Source organism: Poecilia formosa, unplaced genomic scaffold (genome assembly GCF_000485575.1).
Source record: "Poecilia formosa unplaced genomic scaffold, Poecilia_formosa-5.1.2 Scaffold319, whole genome shotgun sequence".
NCBI lineage: Eukaryota > Metazoa > Chordata > Actinopteri > Cyprinodontiformes > Poeciliidae > Poecilia > Poecilia formosa.
In genome coordinates this window covers 7,302-18,955 of record NW_006800258.1, presented here as the reverse complement: position 1 = coordinate 18,955, position 11,654 = coordinate 7,302, and the positions used below count along the sequence as shown (strand labels likewise).

Genomic DNA, 11,654 nt, shown 5'->3' with positions numbered 1-11,654 from the left:
ATCTTTAAATGTGTATATATTCGAAATTTTAAATTGACAATTGTGACTGTATGCAAATACTGTATTGCGAGGGAATGCGAAAGATTTTGAGGTAACAAAAAAGACACATTTTTTCCTCATGTCTCCTATGGGGTTCCGTAGAAAACAAATGCAAACCACACTTTTTTTTATTTTTTATTTAAAAAATAAAATTCTCCCATTTCAGTGCATGTCCTTCATCCCAGAACTCTCTGATTGTACGCTCGCTGTTCAGTCTTTCCAACAAAAGAAAAAAAACACAACACTGACCTGAAGAGCTCCACCTCGTTCTCTCCAAAAGGCCGCGCCTCTTCCTCCGGCAGCATGCTGAGGTAAGCAGCTTTCATGTACACATACATGGCCTGGAAGAGCAGCACGGGAAAAACAACATTAAAATATAATAATCTATTTCACAACAAACATTTGAAACTTCTCCTGTCCAGAGTCGGACACCTTGGACCAGCGGCTCTCCTGGCTCAGCAGGTCTGCGTAGAAGTAGGCCATCTTCCAGTGCCTCTTGTACGTGAAGCACCACATCAGCTCCCAGTAGCACATGTGGTGGAACTGCTTCCACGTCTGCTGGGCCTTACAGCCTTCTTCGAACAGTGCCACCGCCTGGCAGCACGGAGCCACAAAGGAGAGCAATGAGGAAGCAGCAGCTAACTGTACTTATTAAACATTAACACTGAGCCTCGGTAAATAGGGGAGGGCAGCAATATCACCATAGTTACCGTTCGAACCCATGAGAAAGGGCTGCATTCACACATCGTATGATCAGCTGACAAAATGGGCAATTAGAAACAAACCTCATCGATGTTTCCTTTAATCTCCTCCGTTCTGCCGGCGAAAAAGAGGAATATTGCACCCTGCGTGAAGAGAAGGAGGGGAAAATGACACATGATGCAACTGTAGCTACTGGTTTGTTTGACTGTTGGATTCACATCAGTCCTGAAGGATGTAACAATCTTTCTTCACTGTGTTTGATCAAGACGTTTTCACTCAGCCACAGCACTAACTGCGTCACAGTTCAGTTTGCTCTGTGGGTTGGGCTGGCAGGTGGAGACAAGGTGGAGTGGGAAACACAACTTGTGAATTTACAAGATAGACAGAGAGAGAGAGAGAAAGAGAGAGAGACAGAGAGAGAGAGAGAGATCTGTAATGGTTTTGGATTTTTCATTATAGTTGAGTTTTATTTCATTGTGACTTGTTGTTTGTCTAATTCAGTTAGCTTCAATGAGTTTTTAGTTTGTTATTAGCTAAACGTTGCTTAGCTTCAGTTTAGTTTGGAGGGTACGTTTTAGGTGGAGAATTCAAAAGCTGTATTGAGATATGTTTATATCGATTGGATAATGAATGCTCAACAGAAGACAAGATTATCAAAAATGGATTCAATTCTTGTCGAACAACCATCTGACTGGTGTTTTATCGCAACTTTCGCCGTTTTACAGACTAGCGTAAGAATATGGAGAGCCGTCATTTGTCAACATCTGACATAAGACGCTTGCGTGGGGAAAAAAATGGATTCATAAACACAAAAATGAAGTGTACTATTTCTCGAATTTCAGTACTTAGTTTTATAAATGGATGATATAGTCCAGTGAGGTTTTCCATTATAATTACCATTTTTATTTATTTAAGTCAACAACAATGTTTTCTCAATGTCAGTTTTCAATGTTTTGTTCATTTAGTCAACTGTAATAACCCCAGAGAGTCAGAAGTGTGGTGAAAAGAAATTTACAGCTCCGCTCCGAAGTTTACTCAAAGTCATTGTTGGCGTGGATGTCATATTCATTTATGGTTGCACAAATGTGAAGATGTCACCCAGTGACTTCAAGTTGCACCTCAACCACGTGCTTCCAGTTTCTTGAGCAAGGTGCAGGCAGAACTCTGGCAGGATGTTGGACGTCTTTTCTTGACAGAAGTTCATCTAAACTGTTTGGTTTCCTCCCTGGAAAGCAAACACTTTTGGGTCCCTCTGACCCAAAAGTTTAAAATGGTTGAGGATGTTCGGAATCACCGAATCACTCAGTTGAGTTTAAGCTGAACCATCTCTCCCAAACTCTTAAATTAAAGAAGATTGGTTTGGAAGTTCAGGAACCATCAAGGTATAAAAAATGGAAGATGCTGGAAAAACTTGCAGTGCAGTCAGCAGTGAAGTGAGTCTAACACTCAGCATGGAATGAAAAAGTGCCGACCGAGAAAGAAGCACCTTCTACTCCAACAGGAATTTGCATCGCCTCACATGAACAAGCAGAGTTTCTTCTGGAGAAAATAAACATGGTCGCATGAGACAGAGGTGAGCTGCTAGGTCATAGTGACAAAATTTATGTTTGGAGGAGTTGAGGTGAGAACAGTTCAGCATGCTAGCATTAGCATCAGGCTACAAGTCTATTCCGCTGCGCATTAGAAAGGTCAGGTATAATCCTGATTAGAAATTTGAATGCTTTTGATATCAGAGGTGGTAGAGTTAATTAAATGAGCTAATTTTCAACTTTTAAGCATAGTTCACACATTTTCAAAGAGCTTGAGGCGGGAGCCAATCCAGGAGTTTAGTGTTAGCCTGGTCACCTAGCATAGCTGGATTTCCAGCTTCCAATTGGAACACAGTTAGAACAGGGATAACATTTAAAATTTTTAGGTCCAACGTTTCAAGGTAAACCGATCACTGTCTTTTAACTCAATTTGCCAAGGCGTTTTTGGGGATCTTTAAAAAAGCTAATCCTTTAGCATCGAGTCTTACCCGTGGGTATCGGAGCCGGAAAGGTTTCAGCAGTCGCTCAGCCTCAGAAACCTCTCCCTCCCCCGTTCCTGAGCAGATAAAAACAGGAAAATGAAGCCAAACAGAAACGTTAACATTAACATCAATGTTTAATGAAATCATCACACAAATCCAGCAGCAAAAACTACCGAGGACAAATGTGAGGAAGGTGTGGTAGCAGAGCAGCAGCAGGGCGCAGAGCATGGAGCGCAGGTTCATTCCTGTGGCTCCGTCACAGAGCAGAGACAGGCCGTATTCCTACAACAGAACAAATGAGGAAAACGTCTACCAGGCTGTGAGATTCTGCTGAGTCAATAGAACCATGGCAGAAATGATAAACGTCAAACCTTGTCACCGGAGAAACCCGCAAACTCCAACATTTTAAGAATACGAGGAGGAAATAGAGACAGCGTCTGAAAGAAAAGGAAATCTGATTAGCCTAAGAGCACGATTTGACTAAATGTATTGACATTAATATATATATATGTATATATATAGGATACGTAAAATCCTTGTAAAAATTAATAGACCATTAATTATGTTCAGCATTTTAAATTTTATAACAGGAGTGTCAAACTTACTTTCATTTTGATCATGAAAGTCTTTAAAGGGCCAGTGAAATATATTGATAAAACTACTTATTAACAAACTGTTCAAATATTATATCTTTCTTTCCATTTGAAGAGTACTTCCAATTTATTAATCTTTAATATGTTTTCACATTGATGCAATTTGGCAGAATACACCCCCCCCCCACCTAAAAAAACCCCTGATTTGATTTGACTGATAAAATAACATGTAAGCACATAAGTGTTACCTTGAAGCTCTATTTCATCAAAAATATTTATGGAGGGTTAGATTTGAAACTTCCAGAATCGAACTTGAAAATAAAGTTTTCATTTCCATGCGTTTAACAATCTCGTACACAGCTGATAAGGAATTACTTCATTATTTTTACAGCAATGTTGTGATTTATTTATATTTTGCCAAGTGTAATGGATAGATGGGCAAGTAGGTTTTTAAAAGTAGTAAAAGTCAAAAAAATTTTATAGTGCTGCTTGCCATTGATTTAAAGTGACAGCAAAAAGCATGGATATTTAAGCTTTCCAGTTTCAGAAATAATTCATTTGTCTGTCATAAAAGTTCATCAGGATATCAACATGAGGACATTCAGGAAGTCAGTGAAGATATTTCAAGCCTGGAGTCATGTGCTCATGCTTTATTGTTGCAGTTAAAAACGTCAAACAGATTTGCACGTGTATTTGTGAATTATGGCCAAACATCTTGATTTTGTCTACTCTGTCCAAAGAAGATCTCTCCTTAGTCAAACAATGTGGCTTGTTTGAGAGAAGGTGGAGTTTTGAAAGCTTAATCGTTGTTTGTTTAAAAACAGAGTTTCATCTGAATACGCTTACGAACAAGGAAATGGATTTATGACTCTTCACAGATTGATGGGCAGCAAGATTGTCTTCGCTAAGACCATTGAGGAAGTCTTTCTGCCTCAGCATGTTAATACGCAAATGAATGATGTAAACAAACAGTCAAAACACCAAAGTGTTGATAATTACTTCATGATCATCTAATCATTAGTTAATGACAAGTTAATGATAATCAACTTGATTAATTAATCATTAACTAATCATGAGTAGTTAATGATTAACTAATCATTAGTTAACAAGTGGAAAATTGTTAACTAATCATTACTTAATGATTGGCTCATCGTTAACTAGTCATTACTTCATGATTAGAGCATCATTATTTAACTAATCAATAACTAATGATTAGTTAATCAAGTGAATGTGGTGAGCTAGCATCAGCTAGCAGATAAATGTGGTGATCTTAGCTGCCTAAGAGGAAAATGTCACATTCTGTTTTCTCATCTGAGGTTGCACTTCATTTAAAGAACAACTAAAGACCAGATTTGTTTTTAAATGGTGGAGGGTTCTAAAAGAAAAACAAAAACAATATTCTTATTTTTTAGTTATCTGTGCATACTTTGTAACATACCAAGTTAAACGCTCCCACTCCGAAGGAAATGCCTCCCTCCAGGTGAATGTGGCTCGGTCCTTTGACACAGCTGTAAGATTTGATGAAGTTGTGCAGATCTCTGGGTCATGAAAGAAAAGTGAAGGAACTACTTAGCAACAAACATCTGAATGAAATAATCACACATCTATGTATGTTACAAAACAAATCTTCATATTAAAATCAGCATAAAAAAATGACACATAAAAACACCTAAGACCCAGAAACAAGCTGAAGTGAATTATAGTTAAACTTTTTTTTTGTTTTTTAGAAAAAAAGATCAGTTCTTCTTTTTCTGAATCTTCAGTCAGAGGAAGAGGAGCTTGCAGTGGTCAGAAGCTGACCTCTCACCTTCATTCGTAACATAAACACATCTCAACGCAAAATGAGCCAACAGTGGAAAAGCATTCAGCTTTTATTATCTCGTGCTCTATGTGATGAAACAACACAAATTAATGTTTGGTTGTGAGATAGAAGTGAAATTATATTGTTTGCTAAATATCTTATTAGTGTACATCTAAATCCTCAAACAGACTCAGTCAGATTTAGGACAATGATTTTTATTTGTAAAAAGACAATATATAAATTTATGTACAATTTATAATTACACTCTTTGTGTTGATCTATGGCTGTTTTTGCTTGTAAAATGATCAAATCTGAAAAAGGTTCAAAGTGTTCTCATACAATGCAATACAGCAGCCATGCTGGTGAAATAGATACTTAGTACGTCTGTCTTCAATAAAGTATATGGCTGTTGTTTGTCAACAACTACAGAAATTAACTTTAGAAAGCATATAGAGTAAAACATTCCCTTTTTTGAATAAGTACTTACTTGTAAATCATGTAACTGTTTCTTACTTTGATCCCACCTTTGATAAAACTCACCATGCTCTCATCCTGAAGGAACACAAAACGGAGAAATTTTATAAAACCCAAGTGCTCACGTTTACACGAAAGTAAAAGGATTAAGTTTGGTTTCTGAAGCGGCTAGCTTTAACTTTAGCTGTCATGTCGCCGTGTTTGTATTTATTGTCTGTTTTAATAATTGAGGCAACTTTAGTTTACCTGGAGGAAAGTGAGAGCAGCTCTTTGGAGTTGGCACTCTGCATAGCACACCTCCGCATGGAGCTGCACTGCAGAAACACACACCAACACACACATCCAGCAAAATGTGAAATAACTGCTCTAACACCATCCTCCATCAACAAAACCGTCATTTTCTCCTTTAACAACTTGAAATATTCGAACCACGTCGCACGTAGAATGTAACATGATGAACAAATCTTCCTCAGTAATGTGTAACAGCTGCATCTTTTACCTTCAGAAAGAGACTCTCCGACTGACTTGTTTGCCAAACCCTGGGATTTCCGTCGAAACCTGCAACGTTGTAAAAAATGAAAAAAAGCAAACATTCAACGTACAGAAATGTTACATCATGAAGGATTCAAAGCAAATGTGAGCTTGTATATTCTCCCTCAATCATTACAATCAGGGTCAGGTTGGGATCAGCAACATTTTTTTGTCCTATCTAAAATGGCATCATTTGTTTGACAACAGGCTATAAATTTAAACCAATTTAAACTTGCCATTTAAATTGGCTTAAATTATAACCAGTTTAAAACAATTTCTACACATGCTTCATTTAAAGGTACAGTATAACTTGCATAAAATGTCTTTTTTAATATTTGTTAAAGTTGTGAGATAATTTGTGAAAAGTTCAATCTTCTCCTCCTTCTCCCTCAGCTGCTATTGCCATCTTAAGAAGCTCCTGGACAAAAACAGCCAATCAGAGCCAAGAGGAGGGACTTAGTGCTGTCAATCAACTTTGTGTACGTGCTGCTCAATATGCTAATAGCAGAGAAACAGGAAAACTGTTTAGCTGTTGCCATCAGTGGCTATGCTAATTAGCCTGAGCATTCACAACATGCTATGCTAGCTGCAGCGTAGCAGAGAGAAAGGAGGAGGGATAAACAGCGCCACATGGAGGGTGGTGGACAGCGATAAGCCTCTCCTCCTGGCTCTGATTGGCTGTCTGTTAGCACTGGCAGAAGACATAGGAGTTTTTTCTGGATTATCCGTCTCACTGTAAAAAAATATATTTTTTATATAAAAGTTACATACTACAGCTGTAAAGAAATGGAAGTGCAGGAGCCGTTGTGCCTCAAGGTAAGAATGCTGGTCTGAAGATGATCAAAACTGACAAAGACAGCTTGAAAGCAGGTTCAGGTTCAGAGCTGTGAGACATTTCTTTCTCCTCACTGGACAAATTATTGATGAAGTTTCGATCTAAATACAGTTCTATGACTCTCCAACATTTACCTCTGCTCCTCTGTATTTTTTTTTTGTTTTTGCTAGTGGCTTCTTACTTTTTCTAATAGACCGATTAACCAACAATCTATACTTATTTCAACAGGGCAATTGTGGCTCAGTGCATGCAAACTTGTATTTGCATGCACGGTCACAGCAAAGCAATAAATGTAATTGCACCTCTATGCTACAGCATTGAGCAAAACAGAGAAATAAAAGAGGCATTGTAACGGTGTGCTTGTGTTTGGATGAACCAGACTGACCTCTGACAGACCTCCTGGGCGCTCTTCATGGTGTTCCCCGCATTGGTGATGTCGTCGTGCTGAAAGGTCATCATGGCCTGCATCTCCAGCACCGTGGCGTAGATCAGAGCGTGGTACATGCTCTCCTGGACTCTAAAGAAACGGGAGCAACAGAGGACCACGGGATCAACACCCTCCACCTCTGGCTGTGAGCAAACTCAGCTCGGCTCAGCCGCATTTTCCTGCGGAGGCCAGATAAGAGGCCAGGTATCTTTCCCTTCGTTGTTCCTTTCTATCCGCTCCGTCTTGTGCAACGTGTTTGCATTGCACGGCTGACGCTCCGCAGCCTTGTTGAGTCAGTCGGGCCTTGGGCGTCAGCTTCAGCAAACACTCGATATCCTGGAGACCTAGAGCCTGTCGGCCAGGCCCCTGGGTTTCACGGCTCACGCCACAAAAAAGACAGAAAGAGTCTGAAGTCGGCAACAGAAGCTGAGTACTTGCTGACATCATGCTGTGAACACACTACCACAGAGTTTAGATGTGGCTTTTTTTTTTTCTTTAACGGTGAGAGCCAGCCGACGGGGGACCTGACCGTAGGCGGGGAGCGGGATTAGCGTTACCTTGGCCGCAGCCTCTCCAGGCTCTCGTTGAAGTGGTTGTTAAGGAAGAGATCCAGGGCCTCCATGCACTCATCCAGACACGCTTTCAGGGTCATCTCAGAGGAACTGCAGCACAAATGGGTGCAAAGATGAACAAGAGAGATATGACTGAAGTGAGATGGGGGAGGAGGGGAGGAGGGTGGCGGTGGTGTAGCAGTATATGCTCTCATAATAAAGCTGCAGGATGGCAGGTTTAGTCAGCGCTGTCATAATAAGCAATAAATCAATTCGTCGCATGATAAATTAAATCGAAAGCAATAATTTCATTTTTTTTTTACAACAATCGTCAAAGAAACTCCTTCCTTTAATATCGTTGAAAAAATGTATACTGTTAGTTTAGCCTTTCAGACGTACAATATTCACTTCAATTCAAAAATATTTTATTGATTCTGGAGGAATATTAAATTGAAGTTCATATTTGATCATTTTATTCAAACGGTTGTGGGTGTTGATGCTGACAGATGTGTGCAGGAAGGAGCTCCTGTAGCGGTCAGTATTACAGCGAATCTGAAGAAGCCTCTGACTGAAGGCACGGTTGTTTTCTCATAAGGAGGAAGTCTGTAATTTCCTTGAAAGAACACCTTTAGCTTTGGTTGTCAGGGAAACAGTTGTCAAAACACTTTGTTAGGATAGATTCAAAAAGATCAGAACTGTGTTACAAATGTTTTGGGATTTAATTACAAAATGATTCCTTTTTCTTTTTTTTCAGTATTTTTAACATGGGGGCACAAACCAAAGAAGTAATATGAACAGTGAGGATTAAATTAGGATTGAATCATTTATTTAATTTCATATCAAAAGTGTTATCAATCTACCAAAAATGAAATAAATTGTTGCTAAAAAAAAGTAATAAACAATAGAGATTTACTATCATAGTTCAGTTTCTGAAATCTTTGGAGAAAAATTGAAAATAGGTTAAAAAATTATCATCTTTAGCTTTTACGTCTATATTCAGAGTGAAATGTTAGTCTTTTGAGCCACTTTAGCTTGGGAGCCCTTAGCACCACCTTTGATCGGTTATATCGAATATAGGTATAACCGAACCGAGCATGGGGTGCTTTAAAGCACCGCAAAACACCAAACATCAGGGACGCATACAAATAAAGCAATCACGTATTAAAACACATCTATCATCAATTCTCTCCAACTTTGTTCTCTTTCCTTCCTGACTTGTTCCTTTTTGTAAACACTTTCTGCTCCACTAACTAAAGGCACACAACCAGTTCTTATTTCCTGGAACAGCAACTCCGCTTCCTCTCTCGTTTCTAATAGTTTAATGAATCGGTATGCAGGATCATAAGGACGAAAAAGCTTCCCTGTTGTTTCCTGGCACAGATGCCAGTGATGATTGTCTCTGTATATCGTCAAAAAGGAGCTTGAACACAAGAAAGCTGTCAGCGAACTCAAGAGCGCAGGAAATGTCAAACCTTTTTCCACCCCCACTCCCCAAAAAAGTTCTTATTTCCTTCTCCAGTGAAGTCTGAACTTACTTTTCCGCAGCATTTGGGTCTTTCCCATTGGACATGTTCCCTCTGCGGGCGGCGCGCCGCGAACACCTGTTAGGAACCCAGCAGCAGATCCTGTCCGCATTCAGGAAGAGTTACGCCGATCCGACTAGACGCGGAGCTCTGAGGGTGACATGGAAACAGGTTTCCTCTCGATCAAATTCTGGCAGAGCATTCAGAGGTGAAGGCACGCACTCATCTGCGCGGATCTTACTGTTGGAGCGTGCGCATTAGAGGCGCGCTGACTCCTCCTCGCTGACTCTATTGACACACACCCACATATATGCACACACACACGGGGGCATCGGGCGTTCATTCAAATTAATGAGAACATTTTAACAAAAAAACAAACAACAACAACAAAACAAACATGGAATGTATGCTTTAATATTAGAATCAAGTGAATAAAAAGTAAATGTTACATTTCTATTATCTTTCTTTTAGTAAAATAATTTTGCAGCTTTCATTCTTGTTGGGATATTTAAATTGGTTGAAATGAAGTTGTAATAATACATGGAATGTAAGAAAGCTGACGCAACTTCCGACGCCTAAATAAACAATGAGGCGCTCGCCTGTTCAAATGTAATTTCGAACTGCAAACACTGGAGGGCGATGTTGTCACATCTATGCGATGAGCGACAAGGCTGGGAGAAGCACTGATACTGACTCAGTCGATACTTTTCATTTTAGTTTTCAAAACGAGGTGGAATTAAATACAAGTTTCTGAGAAGCGATGGAATAGAGCAGGGACGTCAAACTCAGTTTCACTGTGGGCCATATATCAAAAATCTGAATATTTTTAATGGGCTAGTTGTGCTAGAATGCATTAATAAAACCCATTAAACAGTAAAAAAATATTAATAAATATCTGTGATTGGATTTTGTGACTATTTTGTGTTTTTTTTTGTAATCAAAATCCCAGATTTGGTGGTGCTAATTTAGAAATATTTGTAAGGAATTTTTAGGATATTTGCGCTAATGTATGATGTTTATTGTGGCTTTGTCACTGACATCGAGTAAGGCTGAGGCAGCAGTCACTTAAGCCCAATGTCTTTGACCAACTTTGAGAAAATTTTGCAATGAAATCAGAAAGAAATGTGGGGATCTGTTGACTTTGTGGGAATTTTGCAGACTTGTGAAAAAATGGAGGAAATTATTGATGTAATTTGGAGTCCTGGTGAAAAATAAATATACTAAGTAGGTTAGCATACTTGAAGCCACGCTAATCATCAGTATACTTAAAGTGTGTTATTTTGGAACAACTCATTTTGTACTTAGTGTATTTTAAAAGTAATTAAATTGTAGCAAATTACAATTTAAAGCGTACCAAGTGTACGGAAACATGCTTTTTTTGAACAGCTAGTTATACTTTGCATACTTTAAGTATGCGGCTATTTATGTCATATAGACATGCTTGAATAGTATATATTAAGTGTGCCATTTCTGTGATCAAATTACATTTAAAAATATATTTAGAATGTATTCTAAGTATATAAGCATTCCATATTTTATATATTATTAGTGTGATTACAGTATGCTCCAACTAGACTTTTGTTTTACTGTAATTGCTAATGAAGTACACTTTTTANCTTGTTCCTTTTTGTAAACACTTTCTTCTCCACTAACTAAAGGCACATAACCAGTTCTTATTTCCTGGAACAGCAACTCCGCTTCCTCTCTCGTTTCTAATAGTTTAATGAATCGGTATGCAGGATCATAAGGACGGAAAAGCTTTCCTGTTGTTTCCTGGCACAGATGCCAGTGATGATTGTCTCTGTATGTCGTCAAAAGGAGGGTCTTTCCCAAAGCTTGAACACAAGAAAGCTGTCAGCGAACTCAAGAGCGCAGGAAATGTCAAAACTTTTTCCACCCCCACCCCCCAAAATAGTTCTTATTTCCTTCTCCAGTGAAGTCTGAACTTACTTTTCCGCAGCATTTGGGTCTTTCCCATTGGACATGTTCCCTCTGCGGGCGGCGCGCCGCGAACACCTGTTAGGAACCCAGCAGCAGATCCTGTCCGCATTCAGGAAGAGTTACGCCGATCCGACTAGACGCGGAGCTCTGAGGGTGACATGGAAACAGGTTTCCTCTCGATCAAATTCTGGCAGAGCATTCAGAGGTGAAGGCACGCACTCATCTG

General features: G+C 39.2%; 1 protein-coding gene and 1 long non-coding RNA gene across 4 annotated transcripts in view; one reads left to right on the top strand and one right to left on the bottom strand.

The window, feature by feature from the left end:
* Nucleotides 1-553, top strand: part of LOC107833065 (uncharacterized) — a 1,706-nt gene extending 1,153 nt beyond the window's left edge. Inside the window, exons 2-3 of one of the 2 annotated variants that reach the window (XR_001658773.1) lie at nucleotides 206-350; nucleotides 462-553. This is a non-coding gene — a long non-coding RNA (uncharacterized LOC107833065). The remainder of the gene's footprint in view (nucleotides 1-205; nucleotides 351-461) is intronic. The other variant, XR_001658772.1, reaches the window with a different exon arrangement.
* LOC103152585 (tetratricopeptide repeat protein 39A) overlaps nucleotides 1-11,648 on the bottom strand; it is a 16,276-nt gene extending 4,628 nt beyond the window's left edge. The window contains exons 1-13 of one of the 2 annotated variants that reach the window (XM_007573102.2): nucleotides 11,438-11,648; nucleotides 7,971-8,075; nucleotides 7,372-7,503; nucleotides 6,120-6,178; nucleotides 5,867-5,934; nucleotides 5,634-5,698; nucleotides 4,784-4,883; nucleotides 3,124-3,189; nucleotides 2,926-3,034; nucleotides 2,759-2,826; nucleotides 825-884; nucleotides 472-633; nucleotides 289-380 (exon numbers count right to left, since the gene is read on the bottom strand). In XM_007573102.2, coding sequence (XP_007573164.1) covers nucleotides 289-380; nucleotides 472-633; nucleotides 825-884; nucleotides 2,759-2,826; nucleotides 2,926-3,034; nucleotides 3,124-3,189; nucleotides 4,784-4,883; nucleotides 5,634-5,698; nucleotides 5,867-5,934; nucleotides 6,120-6,178; nucleotides 7,372-7,503; nucleotides 7,971-8,075; nucleotides 11,438-11,472 — 1,121 coding nt within the window. In that variant the 5' untranslated portion in view covers nucleotides 11,473-11,648. Of the gene's footprint in view, nucleotides 1-288; nucleotides 381-471; nucleotides 634-824; nucleotides 885-2,758; nucleotides 2,827-2,925; nucleotides 3,035-3,123; nucleotides 3,190-4,783; nucleotides 4,884-5,633; nucleotides 5,699-5,866; nucleotides 5,935-6,119; nucleotides 6,179-7,371; nucleotides 7,504-7,970; nucleotides 8,076-9,499; nucleotides 9,535-11,437 lie in introns of those variants that run through there. The other variant, XM_007573101.2, reaches the window with a different exon arrangement.
* Nucleotides 11,649-11,654: the final 6 nt, after the last annotated feature.